Below are 23,096 nucleotides of genomic sequence, written 5' to 3'. Positions count from 1 at the left end.
CAACCAGCGTCCGTCGTGAAGACCCATTTTGTCAAGTGGAACTGCGCGCATTTGAACGGGATATTTATTCCTAGAAGTTGGGGACAATATCTGAAAAATGAAACATTTAATGAAGCTCGTCAAACGCAACAGCGAGCTGAGGGAAAGCCAGTGTCTCATAGCAGGCGATCACCAAATGGAGGCGGACAACGATTGTTCCAGTGCACATTTAAATATTCAACAAATGGATCATAAAGGTCGAATGGAAGAACGTTAGTTGAATTTAAGTTATATAATTGACCCAGAATTGAATGAACGTCTTCACACCTGACTCCTTGGTATCACAAAGACAGGCGAACCGACAGGTGGAATTTAGCTCCATTAAAAGAAATTAGTTCCACACACGACTCACAGTAAATCACTATATCAACTAAACTGAGGGGAAATATTATAGAAACGCCTGTATAATGAATACATCATCGCTCTCGTTGAGGAGAACGAAACCAATTCAAACCTATCTGTAGACTATGAGCATCTTTCGAGTGATTTAATAGCACAGGGGGCCTATAATTAAACTTTCAGCACTTGAGAGGGCCAGCATGAAAGACGAGTGCTCATAGGACAATGAAAGTTTTTAGTAACACTTGTAAGGACATGAGGAAGGGAAATAAGGAATAAACCATTGAAAGAAGCACGTTCTATACTTAAGCACCAAAAAAACTGGTATAGGCATGCATATTCAAATGCAGAGGTATGTAAACAGGCAGAATACGGCGCCTATATGACAACACGTGTCTGGCGCACTTGTTAGATCGGTTACTGCTGCTACGATGGCAGGTTATCAAGATTTAAGTGAGCTTTTACGTCGTCTTTTAGTCGGCGCGCGAGCCATGGGACACAGTATCAGATGGTTCAAATGTCTCTGAGCACTATGCGACTTAACTTCTGAGGTCATCAGTCACCTAGAACTTAGACCTAATTAAACCTAACTAACCTAAGGACATCACACACATCCATGCCCGAGGCAGGATTCGAACCTGCGACCGTAGCGGTCGCTCGGTTCCAGACTGTAGCGCATAGAACCGCACGGCCACTCCGACCGGCGACACAGTATCCCCGAGGTAGCGATGAAGTGGAGACTTCTCCGTACAACCATTTCACGGGTGTACCGTGAATATCAGAAATCTGGTAAAACATCAAATCTCCGACATCACCGCGGCCGGAAAAAGACCGTGCAAGAACGGGACCATAGACGACTGAAGAAAATCGTTCAAGGTGACAGAAGTGTATCGCTTCCGTAAATTACTGCAGATTCCAACGCTGGACCATCAACAAGTGTCAGCGTGTGAACCATTCAACGAAACATCATCGATATAGGCTTTCGGAGCCGAAGGCCCACTCGTATACTCTCGACGACTGCACGGCACAAAGCTTTACGCCTCGCCTGGCCTAGTCAACACCGACATTGTACTGTTGATGACTGGAAACATGTCGCCTGTTCGGACGAGTCTCGTTTCAAGTTGTATCGAGCGGTTGGACGTGTACGGGTATGGAGACAACCTCATCAATCCATGAACGCTGCATATCAGCAGGGGACTTTTCAAGCTGGTGGAGTCCCTGTAATGGTGTGGGCACATGCAATTGGAGTGATATGGGACCCTGATACGTCTAGATACGACTCCTGATAGGTGGCACGTACGTAAGCATCGTATCTGATCACCTGCATCCGTTCATGTCCATTGTGCATTCCGACGAACTTGGGCAATTTCAGCATGAGAATGCGACACCTCAAGCGTCCAGAATTGCTACAGAGTGGCTCCAGAAACACTCAAACACTCTTCTGAGTTTAAACTCTTCCGCTGGCTACCAAACTTCCCAGACATGAACATTATTGAGCATATTTGGAATGCCTTGCAACGTGCTATTCAGAAGAGATCTCCATCTCCTCGTACTTTAACGGATTTATGGACAGCCCTGCAGGATTCATAGTGTCAGTTCCCTCCAGCACTACTTCAGACATTAGTCGAGTCCGTGCCACGTCGTGCTGCGGCACTTCTGCGTGGTCGCGTGGGCGCTACACGATATTAGACAGATATACCAGTTTCTTTGAGTCTTCAGTGTAATTTCCACATGAGGCATTAACATTTGTTAATTGCGTTCCATATTTACTTCCAGGTTACAAACGTTGCTCAACGGATGATCATATACATCCACGACAGTCTGGAACCGCACTACAGACTGCTGTAATGCCACCCGAAACATCTCAGATGGCATGTTGGCTACCTTCCTCGCTGTACTCATCTTCAGCCTCCAACATGTCTTACTGTCTCGTAGACAAACTCTGCCCGTCAGGTAATCCCACAGCCAGAAATCACACTGACTGAAATACAATAATATCTGTGGCGACGCAGTCTGGACCGTTCGGCCAATGATTTTGTTTCCTCCACAAATATTACGAAGTAACCGAGTGAACTCGGGAGATGTGAGATGGAGCTCCATCCTGCATCAAAACAGATGAGTTCGAAGCACCTGTCTCCCGTAGGCAAGAGATCTCATGTTGGCGAAGGAGATCAAAGTGACGTGTGCCGTTCACGCGGCATGCCCTTGGGCTACGAGTCCCTCCTTTGTTGCCGTACCAGTACCGGCGGCTAACCCGGCAAGTCATGACACTAATACTACAAGCGACGCAAATCCTGCAGCGCGCAGTCTGAACGTCATCCCTGTAAAGATGGCTACCCATACGATAAATAGTTTTTCATCTACACTGGCTCAAGTTACGAAAGTTTCGTTTTGGCCATTCTGTGTACCACTGCATATAAACAAAATCTCAGAATACAGCAATAAATGGATCGATCTCACAAAGAATTACAATCTCGCGGCAACCAGATTTAACACCAACGAGCCGTCTCCGCGTAGCACTGGAACAAGTAAATTTGAAAAGCATTTAGCCAGCGTGCTTCCAAACCGCCTAAGCGCTGACTGGCCAGTTTCCCGGGAACGCGTGATCAAATTTTCAGCAAACATCGCAGATAGAGACACCCTAAAGATCATAATTGTCTGTAATCGATGTTGGTTACTGAAACCATCTTTGCAAAATATCGGCAAAGATAGCCCCGCGAGATAAAGGAATAATGTGACTGAGGATTCGAAAGAGGTCATTTAACATGCACCTTTCTAGGTATACCTTGTCAAGGAAGTAGAGAAGCCTCATCGTTTAATGCACTGCCATTACCTCTTCATATCGTTTGACGGCCATGAGAAGATACGCCACCACATTAATTCAAGCAAGAAGTAGCCTCCAGAATGAGATTTTCACTCTGCAGCGGAGTGTGCGCTGATATGAAACTTCCTGGCAGATTAAAACTGAGTGCCGGACCGAGACTCGATCTCGGGACTTTTGCCTTTCGCGGGCAAGTGCTCTACCAACTGAGCTACCCAAGCACGAGTTCGAGTCTCGGTCCGGCACACAGTTTTAATGTGCCAGGAAGTTTCATATTAGCGCACACTCCGCTGCAGAGTGAAAATCTCATTCTGAAAACATCCTCCAGGCTGTGGCTAAGCCACGTCTCCGCAATATCCTTACTTTCAGGAGTGCTAGTTCTGCATGGTTCTCAGGAGAGCTTCTGTAAAGTTAGGGAAGTAGGAGACGAGGTACTGGCAGAAGTAAAGCTGTGAGGACGGGGCGTGAGTCGTGCTTGGGTAGCTCAGTTGGTAGAGCACTTGCCCGTGAAAGGCAAAGATCCCGAGTTCGAGTCTCAGTCCGGCACACAGTTTTAATGTGCCAGGAAGTTTCATATCAGCGCACACTCCGCTGCAGAGTGAAAATCTCATTCTGGAAACATCCTCCAGGCTGTGGCTAAGCCACGTCGCCGCAATATCCTTACTTTTAGGAGTGCTAGTTCTGCATGGTTCGCAGGTGAGCTTCTGTAAAGTTAGAGAAGTAGGAGACGAGGTATTGGCAGAAGTAAAGCTGTGAGGACGGGACGTGAGTCGTGCTTGGGTAGCTCAGTTGGTAGAGTACTTGCCCGCGAAAGGCAAAGGTCCCGAGTTTGAGTCTCAGTCCGGCACACAGTTTTAATCTGCCAGGAAGTTTCATATCATCGCACACTCCGCTGCAGAGTGAAAATCTCATTCTGGAAACATCCTCCAGGCTGTGGCTAAGCCATGTCTCCGCAATATCCTTTCTTCCAGGAGTGCTAGTTCTGCAAGGTATGCAGAAGAGCTTCTGTAAAGTTTGAAAGGTAGGAGGCGAGGTACTGGCAGAAGTAAAGCTGTGAGGACAGGGCATGAGTCGTGCTTGGGTAGCTCAGTTGGTAGAGCACTAGCGCGCGAAAGGCAAAGGTCCCGAGTTCGAGTCTTTGTCCGGCACACAGTTTTAATCTGCCAGGAAGTTTCAAAAAGTAGCCTGTTTGGAACCCCATTGCAATAGCAGCCAAAAAGAATGACATTATAAACTATTCAAGACTTTGCGACTTCCATAGAGACGAGTGCAAAAGTGAACAGTCAAGCTTATTTTTTACCCTCAGTGGATTTCTCACTCCTGTTTTATGTCCAACATAATTAAATATTTCAATTTTTTAAACTTCTCAGTATAAGAGGATAATTTGAGTACAGATAAGGAAGTCACGACTGATGCTTTCCAACAAAAATTATACCAGTGCAGAAATCAAATTACTGCTCTTTCTGGGATATCATCCAATTTCCAAAACTCATGGAAGTCATGGAAACCAGTTTGGAGCAGACATGGCCGACTGTGTTTCAGTAGTTGCAGCACTAAATGAAGAACTTTTAAAGAAGTACCAAGACATCACATGACTAATTATGGCTTATCTGTCGGGCCGTTCTCGCTTTTGGCTGCTGATGTACACCACCAATACAAGCTTGAGCTGGCACACCTACAGTGTAACATTCAGCTCAAGAATTTGAGTGTTCATTTTCAACATTTACAAACTTTTACAAAATATTGCAACAAGAGGAATCTCCTTAACTGTAAAGTTAAGCTGCTAAAGATATTTCCATGTTTGGTTCAAATATATTTACATACACAGACGTTTAATTACTTAAATGAAGAAGAAGATAAACAAGTGTCACCAAATAGAACTTCTCAAGCTTTCCAGGCGAATCTGTTGCGAACGCACCTCTAGAGGACGTGGAACAGTTGCTTCGAAGAAGTGTTATGGTGCTTACGCAATATTATACGGTGGCAAATGCGAGAAGTGCTCTGCAAGTCTCATGTTCTGATTTAACAGATTAATCCCCACGACTCCACGTGGCTTTACCATGAACCATGTTCGAAATCTTTTACATATTATAAAATTTATATGTGTATGAACTTGAGGACCTCATAACTCAGTCTTAACTGTTGTACGTTAAGTTTTTCTGTCCTATTTTCATTTCAGGTTATAAAATATCCCCCCAATATTCACCTTTCAGAAATAGTCCTGTTCTATTGCAAACGCATCTTCCACTATTTCGTTTATTGTGGTCGTAGCAGTTACGAAATTTGTTATTATCTATCTATCTGTGTTTGAGAGTAACAGAGATATTCACAAGAACAACACTAGAAGGAAAAATGATCATTATCTAACTTCGGCACAGACAGTGAACAAATACGCAACTGCAAAAATTGTTGACGGTCTACCCTCTGGAAATAAAATGTCTGACCGATATCATACGTGATCTCAAGTATAGATTAAAGTTGCTTCTCCTCAAAAATATGGTTATTTTAGAGTGAAACACCTATAAACTGCCAGCATGCAGCAATACAAAGATTTTTCAACGTCATCGGCAAACCTCAAAGCTTTTATTTTTTCTCCCTGAACTTTAATTCCTACACCAAATTTTTCTGTTGTTTCAGTGATTGCTTGTTAAATGTACAGACTGAACAATACCGGGGATAAGCTACACCCCTCTTCCACGCTCTTCTCAACCACTACTTGCCGACCACCCTTCGACTATTACAACTGCTGTCTGGTTTCTGTACAATTTGTAAATAGCCTTTCACTCCCTGTATTTCACCCCTGCTATCCTCAGAATCACAAAGAATGTATTCCAATCAATATTGTCAAAAGCTTTCTCTAAGTCTACAGGTGCTATACACGTAGGGTTGCCTTTCCTTAACCTATCTTGTAAGAGACGTTGTAGGGTCAGTATTGCCTCGTGTGTTTCTACATTTCTCCGAAATCCAGAATGATCTTTCCCGAGGTCGACTTCTGTACAATTTTTCCATTCTTCTGTAAAGAATTAGTGTTATTATTTTCTACCATGACTAATTAAACTGATAGTTCCGTAATTTTCACATGTGTTAGGACCCGCTTTGTTTGGCACTGGAATTATTATATTCTTCTTGAAGTCTGAGGGTGTTTCGCTTGTCTCATTCACCTTGCTCACAATGTGGAGGAGTTTTATAATGGCTGGCTCTCCCAAGGCTTCCAGTGGTTCTAACTGAATGTTGTCTGCCCCTGGAGCCTTGTTAATACATTGATTGTATTCTACTTTGCAATGTTACTAGTTTCTGTTTTATTCGTACTTCATTTTTAATGTTTTGCCTTGCGTTTGTGTGTTTATGCGACGAAGCAGTGATGCTGAGATTGGCCGACAAGATCTTCTATCCTGTGTTCGAGCTCTGCTGTGGTTGGCTAATAAGACTACGACTCCTCTGCTCTGATTGTCTGACGAAAGCCAATCGCCCAACGCAATCTCGATTTCAATGCTTGCGAAACTAAAATGCTGTTTTTGGTAGATTTCGTATTTGCCCTTGCATATTACAAAAGTATGCAGTTTAAAGGACACATCGCATTAAAAATATTCACAAAACGTGTCGTTTAAGGTATGGCATGTTGTAGCAAAGTGGCAGGATGTGCGATACGGGTATAGGGTACAGTTGCGAATAAAATTTTCAGAAAATACTTGTGCTTCTGTTACTTTCACATGAGCTTCAGTGTGCCTATATTACGAAAATAATAGTTCAGTGCCAGGCTTTCTCGAGCGTATTTGCACCCTTGGTGATATTTGTTTTGTGCCACGGTCAAAGGCATATTTCTCTGCCAAAAGTTTTCTTCTTCCAACGGTGAAGACATCATCAGAAGCGACTCATATTCGAAAGCAGTTAACACACTCAAACAAGCTCAGCAAGCCGAATGTATTCACGCAGTGACTGGTTCGTGACGTCATCAGGCCTGTGCCACAGATCTAGCAGTCGCACCGACGGGTCTTATGGAGCTTGTTTGTACTTGCCGAGTCTGAATAGCCTCTAATGATGTTCCAACGTTGTAAAATGAAACGCCACGCAGAGAAATATACCTTGGACAACGGCCTACTGCCCATAAAACAAAAATCTTTGAAGATTTCCTTGCTGGTGAGTAAAGGTGTGAGAACTGCCGCACTCCGTTCTAGAGCAGATGCAGTAATATATAATAAGCTGAGCAGCGATAGCACGTCGCCCACTGTGGTCTGTCGTGTACGAGACCGAGTGTAACATGAAAACATTGAGTCGATATAACAGACAGTGATTCTGTTGGGTGTTTTACATCATGTCAACAAAGTACACACAGGGCAGTTAGTCTTCTGCGCTCTTCTATGATACAAAATCAATCGTTCTGCAATAAATAACGCTGTTTTGGTGCATTTTACTGTTTCTGTTGCCGTTTGCCGATTAATTATTATTTTCTGATGCATGGAGGCAGATGACCGAAAACGAAAATAATAGTATGCTAAGGGGTGGTAGATGATGTGTTGAAGTGAGGTAGGTAGTGAATTCTTATTTGAAGACTTCTTCAAATAGTGCATGGTGTTTGATTAATCACTGTGATGAAAACTGAGGCATTAGATTTCTTTCGATCTATAGAGACAGTCACGTCAACCTCCAAAGAATAATAACTGTGCGATAAACAGAACATTTCTAATTTCTTTTATAACTGGGTAGCAGAGACACTGATTGCTCTCTTTCACGAAGTATAATATACAATATTTTTCTAAATATGTTTCTATTTCACCTACAGGGTGTTTCAAAAATGACCGGTATATTTGAAACGGCAATAAAAACTAAACGAGCAGCGATAGAAATACACCGTTTGTTGCAATATGCTTGGGACAACAGTACATTTTCAGGTGGACAAACTTTCGAAATTACAGTAGTTACAATTTTCAACAAGAGATGGCGCTGCAAGTGATATGAAAGATATAGAAGACAACGCAGTCTGTGGGTGCGCCATTCTGTACGTCGTCTTTCTGCTGTAAGCGTGTGCTGTTCACAACGTGCAAGTGTGCTGTAGACAACATGGTTTATTCCTTAGAACAGAGGATTTTTCTGGTGTTGGAATTCCACCGCCTAGAACACAGTGTTGTTGCAACAAGACGAAGTTTTCGACGGAGGTTTAATGTAACCAAAGGACCGAAAAGCGATACAATAAAGGATCTGTTTGAAAAATTTCAACGGACTGGGAACGTGACGGATGAACGTGCTGGAAAGGCAGGGCGACCGCGTACGGCAACCACAGAGGGCAACGCGCAGCTAGTGCAGCAGGTGATCCAGCAGCGGCCTCGGGTTTCCGTTCGCCGTGTTGCAGCTGCGGTCCAAATGACGCCAACGTCCACGTATCGTCTCATGCACCAGAGTTTACACCTCTATCCATACAAAATTCAAACGCGACAACCCCTCAGCGCCGCTACCATTGCTGCGCGAGAGACATTCGCTAACGATATAGTGCACAGGATTGATGACGGCGATATGCATGTGGGCAGCATTTGGTAAACAGAACTGGCGCATATGGGGAACCGAAAAGCCCCATGTTGCAGTCCCATCATCCCCGCATCCTCAAAAAGTACTGGTCTGGGCCGCCATTTCTTCCAAAGGAATCATTGGCCCATTTTTCAGATCCGAAACGATTACTGCATCACGCTATCTGGACATTCTTCGTGAATTTGTGGCGGTACAAACTGCCTTAGACGACACTGCGAACACCTCGTGGTTTATGCAAGATGGTGCCCGGCCACATCGCACGGCCGACGTCTTTAATTTCCTGAATGAATATTTCGATGATCGTGTGATTGCTTTGGGCTATCCGAAACATACAGGAGGCGGCGTGGATTGGCCTCCCTGTTCGCCAGACATGAACCCCTGTGACTTCTTTCTGTGGGGACACTTGAAAGACCAGGTGTACCGCCAGAATCCAGAAACAATTGAACAGCTGAAGCAGTACATCTCATCTGCATGTGAAGCCATTCCGCCAGACACGTTGTCAAAGGTTTCGGGTAATTTCATTCAGAGACTACGCCATATTATTGCTACGCATGGTGGATATGTGGAAAATATCGTACTATAGAGTTTCCCAGACTGCAGCGCCATCTGTTGTTGAAAATTGTAACTACTGTAATTTCGAAAGTTTGTCTGCCTGAAAATGTACTGTTGTCCCAAGCATATTGCAACAAACGGTGTATTTCTATCGCTGCTCGTTTAGTTTTTATTGCCGTTTCAAATATACCGGTCATTTTTGAAACACCCTGTATATTTATGTGTATGACTTCTACAGTTGATTTTTGTTTATGTTTTTGGATTTTGAAGTTTTAATTGATGTGATTCAGTCCTGTATTGTAATTTTGAGGGACGGTGTATTTATTCCTTACTTGCAACAGTTTAATCATACTTTAGGCAGATAATTTTCCTAATGTGTGTTAGCCACATACAAACAAATTTCGATTTGTTACTCTGACAGTTGATTTTCTGCTGATCAGATGGTTAGTATAGTTTGTATAAGACAGAGGTAGAGGTAGCTTTGTTTATTTTGTTTCATATGTAGGAATTAAAATCCACGGAGAAGAAATAAAAACTTTGAGGTTCGCCGATGACATTGTAATTCTGTCAGAGACAGCAAAGGACTTGGAAGAGCAGTTGAACGGAATGGACAGTGTCTTGAAAGGAGGGTATAAGATGAACAACAAAAGCAAAACTAGGATAATGGAATGTAGTCTAATTAAGTCGGGTGATGCTGAGGGAATTAGATTAGGAAATGAGACACTTAAAGTAGTAAAGGAGTTTTGCTATTTGGGGAGCAAAATAACTGATGATGGTCGAAGTAGAGAGGATATAAAATGTAGACTGGCAATGGCAAGGAAAGCGTTTCTGAAGAAGAAAAATTTGTTAACATCGAGTGTAGATTTAAGTGTCAGGAAGTCGTTCCTGAAAGTATTTGTATGGAGTGTAGCCATGTATGGAAGTGAAACGTGGACGATAAATAGTTTGGACAAGAAGAGAATAGAAGCTTTCGAAATGTGGTGCTACAGAAGAATGCTGAAGATTAGATGGGTAGATCACATAACTAATGAGGTGGTATTGAATAGAATTGGGGAGAAGAGGAGCTTGTGGCACAACTTGACTAGAAGAAGGGATCGGTTGGTAGGACATGTTCTGAGGCATCAAGGGATCACCAATTTAGTATTGGAGGGCAGCGTCGAGGGTAAAAATCGTAGAGGGAGACCAAGAGATGAATACACTAAGTAGATTCAGAAGGATGTAGGCTGCAGTAGGTACTGGGAGATGAAGAAGCTTGCACAGGATAGAGTAGCATGGAGAGCTGCATCAAACGAGTCTCAGGACTGAAGACCACAACAACAACATTTGGTTGTTCTCTTATTTTGTATTTCCATATCACAAATAAAGCGACGTGAGGTTTTTCTTTTACCAGGGATGAACAACGCAATCGCTACATATTGCAATTTATCGCAGAAATATTGACAACCAGCTTACAATAACAATTTTCAACCGCTCACAATTCCTGCCGTAGCTAAGTAACATGAGTTACATTATAGTGTGTCTATTATTGTGTGGTAGAGATCCTATGTTCGTACGTTACGATCAGTGAAGCTGTCTGACATACAGGTGGGAGCATTCTTAAGTTTGTTTCTAAGCACTCAAATACACATGGTCGCAAAACTACATATTAAGGTAACATATACAAACGAAGCTGGTGTAATGAGTTTCACGTTGCCAGCGCAAGGAAGAAGGAATAAGTAAAATGGAAACCAAACTGTTATTTGATTTTTATTGTAACACTTTACATCTATGTTGCAAAATAGAGGAAACATTGCTTTTATTTTGTCCGATATTTGTACAAATTATAAAATTTTAATGTAATAACTATTATAAAACCACTCATTCTGGTGTACCCCTGTCACGTATATTTCCTGTGACCCCATAGTACAGCACACTAACATATTTTTCTTTAATTAAAATACACATTTAAATTTTTACAATCGTGCTTCAAGCTGAAGTTTTAGGGATATATCTCAGATCTAGCAGCCTATAACACGTCATTCAATACCTAATTTTAAAACTTCATTACAGGTTCTTGGGATGGTCGCTGGATTCTGTGATAATATTGCTGAATATCATTCCTAGACAGCATAGTGTACCGTCTCAAAGCTTCACACTGAAAAGTCAGGTGTGCCAGTTTTCCAGCTTCAGACCGTTAGACAAGGGAATAAAGATGCATTTTGTGCGTTGTGCTCGGAAGTAACGAGATCTCGCCTGGGATCATCGATGAATGACTTGAGAGCGGCGCACGCTCTAGGTTTCGCGGGAGGTCGTTCTTGAGCAGACGGAGGGAAGGACATATTTTGATCTGTGTCGCCAACTACTTTTCAATGTGAACACACAGACGTGTAAGACTTAAGCCAAAGAAATACGAACACATTTGTAAATATCTGAGAAAGTGAACACACAGAAAAAAATTATTACTTATTTGTAATGAGAAAAAGAAATACATAAACCTCACTACTGTCCAACCGCAGACACGAGTCAAATTTAGCGTATATTTCCCCTGAAATTAAAGTTAACGCTCAAGACGATCTCACGTGCTAACACTCTTTCAATATCTCTTTCAGCACCAGCAGTAATACATTTGTAGTACTATTAGAACTCTTTCAGTCTCTCATTCAGCACCATCATCATTTTATTTGTCCTTTAATGAAAGCTACAGCTGTCCGATCCACTTAAGTATCGCATGGCTTATATAACTATTACACAAAAACGTAAGCAAAATACATCACTGACAGTATCAGTTCACATTCCCGGCTCTCTGGTAAGGGCTCGCAGAGGCTCATCAATGAGTATATCCATTTGATTTTGATTTGTTGTTTCTTTATGGCCGTTAGGTTCACTTGAAAGTAGTATTCTACGTGCACAGAAACAATTTGTCGTTGTAGATCTTGAATCAAGCAGTCCTATTTCGATTAATTTCTAGCAAGTTTCAGGTCATGCTTTCGCGTTGTGGCGAGTTTCATATCGGATTTATAATTTATTTGCAAAATTTTGACTTGATAAGAACTATTTTTCCGTTCACTGACACTATTGAGGTAGAGACTTCATGTTACTGAAGGCACTTGAAAACCTGGGTTATCAGTTATCAATGGCTGGATCTCACTCAAAATTAATAATGTTACAGATGTGTGTCTTAAAATTCAATACAAATTCCCTTCTCTGTGCAGAGACAAAATAACTCATTGAATTTGTACAATAAATACAGAAAATCGCAACGACGAGAATCATTGTTATTTCCACAACGATTTCACAAACTTTCAAGGCTGAAGTTGCCCCTTGAATTAAGATTTTAATCATTGTTGAACGCTAAACCCTTAGGAATAGTCGGAAACAAACATTGTAGAAAAAATGTAGTAAAGCTACGACGAGATACCTTGATTAAGCAGAAGTATTGATCCATTCGTATTGTGCGCTTTATTTTGGAGACAACCGATACGAATATTCATTTTAGTAGCCCGTTACTTAAGTAGCAGATTATTGTTATTCTTGCTTTATCACTTCACTATGAAGAACTTTTACTATATCAAATATGAAATATTTATCAGCCCGATCATATTGTATAGGGTCTGATGATTCCATTTGGATTTTGGCTAATAAAGTGATGTCTAACGTGCTTCTACGCATTTGTTTCTGGATGTTATCTGTGGAGACTCAGGGGCTCTAGTGCTTGAACTAGAGTTAGTTCACCTTACGGCTTTCCGAATGTCAATGGTCAGAAGATGTGACTTGTGATGTTGCCAGTCTTGTTAAAATATGATACAAGTGAACAGTCCACCCAAAGTCAATCAATTACTGTCATAATTCTCGAAATGTGTGGACGTATTACGTAGCTACCACGAAAGAGTCTAGGAAAAGCTGTACTTCAGACATAAACTGCATGTGAAACATTGAGCTTATTCGTCAGAATTTGAAGAGAACTGCCTCTTCTAGTGAGTCCAGTCCCAAAACTATCGTGTGGCGCCAGCGGAGTTCACATCCATAGTCTAAAACTTACAAATGATCCAACGAATGCTGAGTATCACATTTTATGACCTGCACAATAGTCCAAATAACATTAATCACAGATAAAACTCACGCTTCCCCTGTCTTGAAAGATCAATGTACCAGATTCGATGTTAGTTCTGATGCCACGAATGGTAGTTCTAAAGGATCTGTGCGACAGCATTATCTTGTGAGGGTGAACAGCATTGGAGGTTCTCTGGGAACCAGAAGCTGCTAATCCACTACTGCGCAGAGTGTTTCACAAGTGTACATCTCCATTGTAGTTCTCCACGTGGGCATACATGTCGCGGATGGTGTCCCTGGAGGGTCGGACGACCCCGTTGGCGTGCGGCTGGTAGTGGGGCTGGTGCGGCAGCTGGGTCTGCTGGAGCTGCTGCTGCTGCTGCTGCTGGACGATGCGGCTGACGGAGTTGATCTCGGGCTGCGCCTCCAGGTCCGTGAGCAGGGTCTGCTGCTGCGGCTGCAGCTGCGGCACGATCATGCCGCCGGTGCGGCGCAGCGCCTCCACCTTGGCCATCAGCAGGCTGTGGAACTCCTGCTGCACCGGCGGCGTGTCCGTGTCGCCGTCCACGATGGCCAGCCGGCCCTCCGAGTCCAGCGTCTTGAGCACGGGCAGCGTGTGCTCCCGGAACAGCTCGAGGCGGCGCCGGAAGGCCGCCACGCTATCGTCCAGCCGGCCGCGGCCCAGCTGCAGCTTTGAGCAGTCCAGCAGCACCAGCTCAGGTTGCTGGTTGAACTAGAAGCAAGAATTCTTCTATTGATAACTGGTACATAACATTTTAAAACAGTACACTGTTTAATGCCTAGAACCTGAGCACGCCTCTAGCATCGATACACGACTTAAATTCGTCATGTGTACTGTTCTTCAGATTCCAACTGCCTTTCTTCTTAAAAACCTTACTCTGCACATTAAACATTGCAGAGCGATATGAAGTGGGACAAGCATGTAATGGCAGTTGTGGGGAAGGCGGATAGTGGTCTTCGGTTCATTGGTAGAATTTTGGGAATATGTGGTTCATCTGTAAAGGAGACCGCTTATAAAACACTAATACGACCTATTCTTGAGTACTGCTCGAGCGTTTGGGATCCCTATCAGGTCGGATTGAGGGAGGACATAGAAGCAGTTCAGTGGCGGGCTACTAGATTTGTTACTGGTAGGTTGGATCATCACACGAGTGTTACGGAAATGCTTGAGGAACTCGGGTGGGAGTCTCTGGAGGAAAGGAGGCGTTCTTTTCGTGAATCGCTACTGAGGAAATTTAGAGAACCAGCATTTGAGGCTGACTGCAGTACAGTTTTACTTCCGCTTATATTTCGCGGAAAGACCACAAAGATAAGATAAGAGAGATTAGGGTTCGTACAAGGGCATATAGGCTGTCATTTTTCTCTCGTTCTGTTTGGGAGTGGAACAGCCAGAGAAGATGCTAGTTGTGGTACGAGGTACCCTCCGCCACGCACCATACGGTGCGTGGCGGAGTATATATGTAGATGTAAATATCCTCTGGACCCCGTGCCCTCCCCTTCTCCCATTCCCCCTGTAACCACATCCCAAACCATCCACACCATGTTCTCTCTGCAACCCAGAGCGTCCACACACTGTCTTCACATGTCATAATTCCTTCCACACTACCCATTCTTTTCACACCCTGTTATTCCTTCCAGATCCACACACCACTCTTCCTTCCACACCACTACCCCAGTACTCATTCCACACTCCACTATTCGTTCCACACCATTATTCGCCCTCACCACACTATGCCTTTCACACCCCACATTATTTCTTTCATATCTCATTACTCATTCCAAAGTACCCATTTCCTACGCATCCCATCACAGGGTGGTCCATTGATAGTGGCCGGGCCAAATATCCCACGAAATAAGCATCAAACGAAAAAACTACAAAGAACGAAACTTGTCTTGCTTGAAGGGGGAAACCAGATGGCGCTATGGTCGGCCCGCTAGAGGCGCTGCCATAGGTCAAACGGATATCAACTGCGTTTTATGAAATAGGAACCCCCATTTTTATTACATATTCGTGTAGTACGTAAAGGAATATGAATGTTTTAGTTGGACCACTTTTTGCGCTTTTTGATAGATGGCGCTGTAATAGTCACAAACGTTTAAGTACGTAGTATCGCGTAACATTCCGCCAGTGCGGACGGTATTTGTTTCGTGATACATTACCTGTGTTAAAATGGACCGTTTATCAATTGCGGAAAAGGTCGATATCGTGTTGATGTATGGCTATTGTGATCGAAATGCCCAACGGGCGTGTGCTATGAATGCTGCTCGGTAACCTCGACGACATCATCCAAGTATCCGGACCGTTCGCCGGACAGTTACGTTATTTAAGGAAACAGGAAGTGTTCAGCCACATGCGAAACGACAGCCACGACCTGTAACAAATGATGATGCCCAAGTAGGCGTTTTAGCTGCTGTCGCGGCTAATCCGCACATCAGTAGCAGAAAAACTGCGCGAGATCGGGAATCTCAATAACGTCGGTGTTGAGAATGCTTCATCAACATCGATTGCACCCGTACCATATCTCTGGGCACCAGGAATTGCATGGCGACGACTTTGAACGTCGTGTACAGTTCTGACATTGGGCACAAGAGAAATTACGGGACGATGACAGATTTTTTGCACGCGTTCTATGTAGCAACGATGCGTCATTCACCAACAGCGGTAACGTGAATGGGCATAATATTCACTGTTGGTCAACGGGAAATCCACGATGGCTGCGACAAGTGGAACATCAGCGACCTTGGCGGGTTAATGTACGGTGGGGCTTTATGGGAGGAAAGATAATTGGCCCCCATTTTATCGATGGCACTCTAAATGGTGCAATGTATGCTGATTTCCTACGTAATGTTCTATCGATCTTACTACAAGATCTTTCACTGCGTGACTGAATGGCGATGTACTACCAACATTATGGATGTCCGGCACATAGTTCGCGTGCGGTTGAATCGGTATTGAATAGCATATTTCGTGACAGGTGGACCGAATCTGACGTTCCCGGATTTCTTTCTGTGGGGAAAGCTGAAGGATATTTGCTATCGTGATCCACCGACAACGCCTGACAATATGCGTCAGCGCATTGTCAATGCATGTGCAAACATAACGGAAGGACTACTCGCTGTTGAGAGAAATGTCGTTACACGTATTGCCAAATACATTGAGGTTAACGGTCATCATTTTGAGTATTTATTGCATTAATGTGGTATTTACAGGTAATCACGCTGTAACAGCATGCGTTCTCAGAAATGATAAGTTCACAAAGGTACATGTGTCACATTGGAACAACCTAAATAAAATGTTCAAACGGACCTACGTTCTGTATTTTAATTTAAAAAACCTACCTGTTACCAACTTTTCGTCTAAAATTGGTAGCCATATATTTGTGACTATTACAGCGCCATCTATCACAAAGCGAAAAAAGTAGTCCAACTAAAACATTCATATTTTTTTACGCACTACACGAATATCTAATAAAAATTGGAGGTTCCTATTTTTAAAAAAGCACTTGATATCCGTTTGATCTATGGCAGCACTATCTAGCGGGCCAACCATAGCGCCATCTGGTTTCCCCCTTCAAGCTAGACAAGTCTCGTTCTTTACAGTTTTTTTCGTTTGACGCTTATTTCGTGAGATATTTGGCCCGGTCACGATCAGTGGACCACCCTGTGTATTCACACCAAACTCTTCCCTCCACACCTCACTATTCCCCCTATACTCCATTAACCATTACATACCTTACTGTTCCTTCCACATCCCATTATTCTTTCGACTCCCCGCTATTCCTTCCGCAACCCACAGTCAACTCTTCACCTCGCTACTCCTTCCACACTTCATTATTTCTTCCACAGCACATTCTTCCCTCCAGAAACCAATATTCCTTCTGTAACCCACTATTACTTGCGAGTCTCACTACTAATTTCCCTCCCCACTATTACTCTGCATTACTCGTTTCACACACCATTATCCTGAGCACACTTTTCGTTCATCACTCACATCTTTTTCCAAATTCTGTACGACTCAAGTTTCACATCTTATAATCTCCGTTCGCTTCTAACACCTTTCATGCAACTTGCTAAGCTCCTCTTGTTTCTAACTGTGAGCTCTGTGGATAGTAATTATGACACGTTTTGTACTTACACAGTATTACTGAAAGACAAGAAACCTGTAGCATACTAAGCCGAATATTTTCTTTGGAAGTTGAACTTCTTTCTACGCTTTCATGTGCAAGAGATATCAAGTTCAGACTGTTAGTGAACTGATAATTTGGACTTTTTCTAGTCTAGTTTCAATAAAATGGAACTTGGAAAAGTTAATTAAATGTATCTTATTCTTAGAGAACGTATCTAATTCCTACCACACATCTCTCGTCTGAGCGACAACACGTCAGACGCTAGATGCACATCTGAAAAACGTACTGAGGAGCACGTTCTGAGGAGCAATGGGAACTCAACCAATAACATAAGTAGTATTACAGATACAAACGTCCGGCAAAGTGACGCATCGAGAAAAGAAATGTCGGGTACGGCCTTTCTGCCATACATTCCCAGAGCGACGACGGAACCGGTCGTATATTGCGCAAACACGGCGTAAAGACTATTTATAAACAGACAAAGAAGATCAAAGAGTATCTCAGATCGGCAAAGGAGTAAAGGGATCCACTTGCACGTCAGGAGTACACAGCATACCATGTACATACGGAAAAGTGTATTTTGGAAAGGCTAGACGATCGATCAACACCAGAATCACCGAAAATAAACGGCAGGTAGAGAAATTGGCCATGGTGAAGCACACGCTGTTTGAGACCGACCACATAGTAAAATCTGCCTGCACCGAAGTGCTTGCTGTAGAGAAAAAGCATCACTCCCACTTGTCCAGAGAAGCTGGAGAAATACACAAACATGACAACAGCTTCAACAAGGAAGAAGGAAACATGAAGGTGAACGGATCCCGTATTTCCGTGCTACAGCGAACGACCGATGCAGGTAGCAGGGGTAGAACCGCAGCGAAAAGACCACGGAAAAGCCTTTGGACGTTGGCGCGCCAGCTACAAGTAATCTGCGGCCACGAGATCGACTGTAGTCTACCATCAGCAGTGGAGGGTGAATCTTTGACATTGCCAGCCACTCGTGCCGGCGAGACGTCAGAAGAATCAAGAAAAAAACGTCGGCCGAAGAACGCGAAACAGAAGGTAATACGTAGTTTGTCAACAGATGGCTATGAAAGCTTTAACAATTTTAAACATTGTAATTGCCTAATTTAAAAATTAAGTGTGAACAGAAGGAAATGTTGGGGAGCTGGGGAGGGGCTAAAAATGTTAGTGGGAGATCAAGGCTTGACTACTGTAAGCTATAGTTGTGCAGAGTCGAAAAGGTTTAATTGTACAGGATAATGTCGAGAGCTGCCTCAAGGCAGTCCCTGGACTGAAGACCACAACGAAAATACCACACCATGAAATATTTCTCATAATAAGTGAAACTTTCAATTATTTAAAATAGTACATGTTTGTCTCTAGACTGTACTACATTGGCCTCGGTTCCACTGATAATATGTTGGAAGTATAGAATTATCTAACTCGAGTAGTCGAAAATATATTTAATACGAATGGAAAAATTCCGGTACTATGACTATAAACTCAAACATTAAACTCAAAGTTAAACTGTAGGTTTTCCAGATGTAAGCCCCCATCTGCATCCTGGGTGTTAGTACGCACATTTTATCTCTTGTACAAATCACCATTAACACAATAAAACTTGCACTAAAACTGGAAAATTCTCTTTTTAAGTACTGAACCTAAGCAGAACTGTGATTTTTGCGATTTGCTTTGGGAACTAGTGTCAGAAATGAAATAGAGACTTCTTATTATTCTTAGCTGCTTAATGTGATGATACACGCCCATCACAAAATATAAACATATAAAATTGAAGATAATAAACAATAATTGTTGTGGTACAAACGTAGCGATATAATCAAACATAGCATGAAATGTCGTTTTGGTAAGAAGATAATAAACGACGTGAGAAGCAACAGATCCTCTGTTTGATTATTTCTTACTCTTCGGCATAGAAGACGTTGTCTCCAAAGCAGCAGCCAATAATTATTTTCTAGCGTATATTTGTAGTTTTTTGATAAGTATGTGCCATTGGTTTTGCTCTGAGATAGTATTACCTTTGGCCTGTGGAAATAAACTGCTCACCTGGAGCATTTCCTGGTTGAGCAATATTTCTCTAAAAACTGGCAATAGCTTGCAATGGACTAAGTAACATGTTTACATATTCCTGTTGATGTCCCAACCTCCAAATTCATTAGGTAGTAAGCAACGCTGCACAGGAAAACTGGGCTACTATCGAGATCCAGTTTACAACTCCTAAATTACTTCCTCCAAATCTAGAGACATGAGCGGCTGGTCCCGGCGGAGATTCGAGTCCTCCCTCGTGCATGGGCGTGTGTGTTTGACCTTAGGATAGTTTATGTTAAGTAGTGTGTAAGCTTAGGGACTGATGACCTTAGCAGTTAAGTCCCATAAGATTTCACACACATTTGAACATTTTTTAGAGACATGAACCAGACCGGCACTTGACGTCAGGAAGTATGTTTGTCTCATGCCACATACCATGAGCTGTTTGCATTCGTGTCATAGTAAACGGTATCGGTCTTGCGTGCCTAAATTTACCTTAAGTATACTCATTACTTCAATAATTTTGTCACACGTTAGCACAAAATGGCGCAAAGTTTACAGAGTAAAAATATCTTTGCTGCTGATGCTGTGATGTATGGAAACGTATCGCCGTTGAGTGAATGTAGATGGATACAAGATGACTACGACGAAATTTCCAGTTCCAGTGATGAATGGCAGCTGGCACTAAATGTGGAAAAGTCTAAGTTAATGCAGATGAGTAGGAAAAACCAATTCATATGTTCAAATACAATATTAGTAGTGTTCTGCTTCACACAGTCACGTCGATTAAATATCCAGGCGTATGGTTACAAAACAGTATGAACTGGAATGCTCATGTCAGTACTGTGGTAGGGAAGGTGAATGGTCGACTCTGGTTCACTGGAAGAATTTTAGGAAAGTGTGATTCATCTGCAAATGAGACCGAATATGGAACACTAGTGTGACCCACTTTTGAGTGCTGTTCGAGCTTTTGGGATCCGCACCAGATCGGATCAAACTAAGACATCGAAGTAATTAAGAGGGGGGGGTTGATACATTTGTAACCGGTAGGTTCTATCAGCAGGCAAGTATTACAGAGATTCTTCGGGAACTCAGATGGGAGTCTCTGGAGGGAAGGAGACATTCTTTTAGAGGAGCACTCCTGAGAAAATTTAGAGAACTGGCATTTGAGGCTGACTGCAGAACGGATCGATTTCCACCAATGTACATTTCGCGAAAGGACCATGAAGGTAAGATCGGAGTACGGAGGCATATAGACGGCCGTTTTTCCCTCACTCTATTTGCGAATGGAGCAGAAAGAGTGGTAAAGGTACAGTGTACATTCCGCCACGTACCATGTGGTGGGTTGTGGTGTATGTATGTAGATGTACACATATCAAAAATGTTTTGCATCACCCCAGTCCCCAGAACTCCTGAAGATAGACGTTGACTTTGGATATTTTATCGCAGACACAGTCCCTTTGACTGTTCAGAGATGTCACTAAACTCGTCCAAAGATATAAACCACCATGCATGAGCAGCTCCGATCAGTTCATGTTATTCCATCAGGAAGAAGGTACACGGCTCGTGTTGTCTGTAGTTCAACCATCCATGGATGGTCAAAACCGCCGTTCGACCGTGCCCGCATTGTTACTTTGTGCCAGGAAGGGCTCTCAACAAGGGAAGTGTCCAGGCGTCTCGGATGAAACCAAAGCGATATTGTTCGGACATGGAGGAGATACAGAGAGACAGGAACTGTCAATGACATGCCTCAGTCAGGCCACCCAAGCGCTACTACTCCAGTGCATGACCGCTACCTACGGATTGTGACTCGGAGGAATCCTGACTGCAACGCCACCATGTTGAATAATGCTTTTCGTGCAGCCAAAGGACGTCGTATTACGACTCAAACTATGCGCAATAGGCTGCATGATGTGCAACTTCACTCCCGAGCGGGCCGGAGTGGCCGAGCGGTTCTAGGTGCTAGAGCCTGGAACCGCGCGACCGCTACGGTAGCAGTTTCGAATCCTGCGTCGGACATGGATGTGTTTGATGTCCTTAGGTTAGTTAGGTTTAAGTAGTTCTAAGTTCTAGGGGACTGATGACCTGAGAAGTCCCATAGTGCTCAAAGCCTTTTGAACCATTTCACTCCCGACATCCATCGCGAGGTTCATCTTTGCAACCACGAAACCATGCAGCGCGGTACAGATTGGCCCAACAATTTGCCGAATGGACAGCTCAGGATAGGAATCACGTTGTCTTTACCGATAAGTATCGCATATGCCTTCAACCAGACACTCGTCGGAGACGTGTTTGGAGGCAACCCGCTCAGGCTGAACGCCTTAGACACACTGTCCAGCAATTGCAGTGAGGTGGAGGTTCCCTGCTGTTTTGGGCTGGCATTATATGGGGCCGACGTACGCCGCTAGTGGTCGTGGAAGGCGCCGTAATGGCTGTACGATACGTGAATGCCATCCTCCGACCGATAGTGCTACCTTATCGGCAGTATATTGGCGAGGCATTCGTCTTCATGGACGACAGTTCGCGTCCCCAACGTGCACATCTTGTGAATGATTTCCTTCAGATAACGACATCGCTCAACTAGAGTGGCCAGATTGTTCACCAGAAATGAACCCCATCGAACAACCCTGGGATAGATTGAAAAGGGCTGTTTATGGACGACGTGACCCGTCAACCACTCTGAGGGATCTACGCCGAATCGCCGTTGACGAGTGGAACAATCTCGACCACTAGTGCCTTGACGAACTTTCGGATAATATGTCATGACAAATACAGGCATACATCAATGTAAGAGGCCGTGCTACTGGGTATTAAATGTACCGGTGTGTACAGCAATCTGGACCAACACTTCTGAAGGTCTCGCTGTATCGTGGTACAACATGGAATGTGTGGTTTTCATGAGCAATAAAAAGGGCGGAAATGATGTTTATGTTGATCTCTATTCTAATTTTCTGTACAGGTTCCGGAACTGTCGGAACCGAGGTGATGCAAAACTTTTTTTGATGTGTGTAGATGCATAGCAATACACTACCGAGCTCAGAAGCTCGGTAGTGTGATGTACGAGTAGTTACGGAAACTATCTTCATGAAGGAGAAAACACTGGGAGCAATTTGCAACAACTAACGACTTATTGTGTCAAAAGTACGCTGCTGAAACCTGGAAAATCATATGGAACTGGACAAGGAAGAAACTTGCGCTCATGAATCAAGCACCACCACACACGATTGAAATCTTGCACATTTAAAAATGAGCTGACGGCATATCCCTAGACAAAGCATAGCAACTGCATGTGGTTTGTCAGGCATATTATACGAGGCGATTTAGCTGCCCCTATCAATGTCGTTTTACCTGCCCCGTAATATTATATTTAGCCTTCAAAAACCACGCGTGAGATTTTCATATGCTCGCTCTCTCTACCTGCAAACTATTAGTCATTCAGAAAATAAATGAAAAGGACCTTTTTGTAAGAAATTTAATTTACTTAGTAAAATTTGCGTTAGAAGTCGTACTTTTGGAGTTATTCAAGAAAAACATACTAAAGTGGCATTCAAAGGCACTCTCACTCCCACACTTAGATCCCACAGATCAGGTTTTCTGTTACG

General features: G+C 43.3%; 1 protein-coding gene across 1 annotated transcript in view; it reads right to left on the bottom strand.

Moving 5' to 3' along the window:
* Window positions 1-11,081: 11,081 nt before the first annotated feature.
* The window catches only part of LOC126483907 (adenylate kinase isoenzyme 5), a 454,419-nt gene continuing 442,404 nt past the window's right edge, over window positions 11,082-23,096 (bottom strand). Inside the window, exon 10 of the mRNA XM_050107178.1 lies at window positions 11,082-14,033. Within this exon, the coding sequence (XP_049963135.1) occupies window positions 13,536-14,033 (498 nt within the window). The 3' untranslated portion in view covers window positions 11,082-13,535. The remainder of the gene's footprint in view (window positions 14,034-23,096) is intronic.

The sequence above is a fragment of the Schistocerca serialis genome, chromosome 6 (genome assembly GCF_023864345.2).
Source record: "Schistocerca serialis cubense isolate TAMUIC-IGC-003099 chromosome 6, iqSchSeri2.2, whole genome shotgun sequence".
Lineage (NCBI taxonomy): Eukaryota > Metazoa > Arthropoda > Insecta > Orthoptera > Acrididae > Schistocerca > Schistocerca serialis.
Note: the sequence above shows the minus strand (reverse complement) of the source record. Positions and strands in the feature narration are given on the sequence as shown.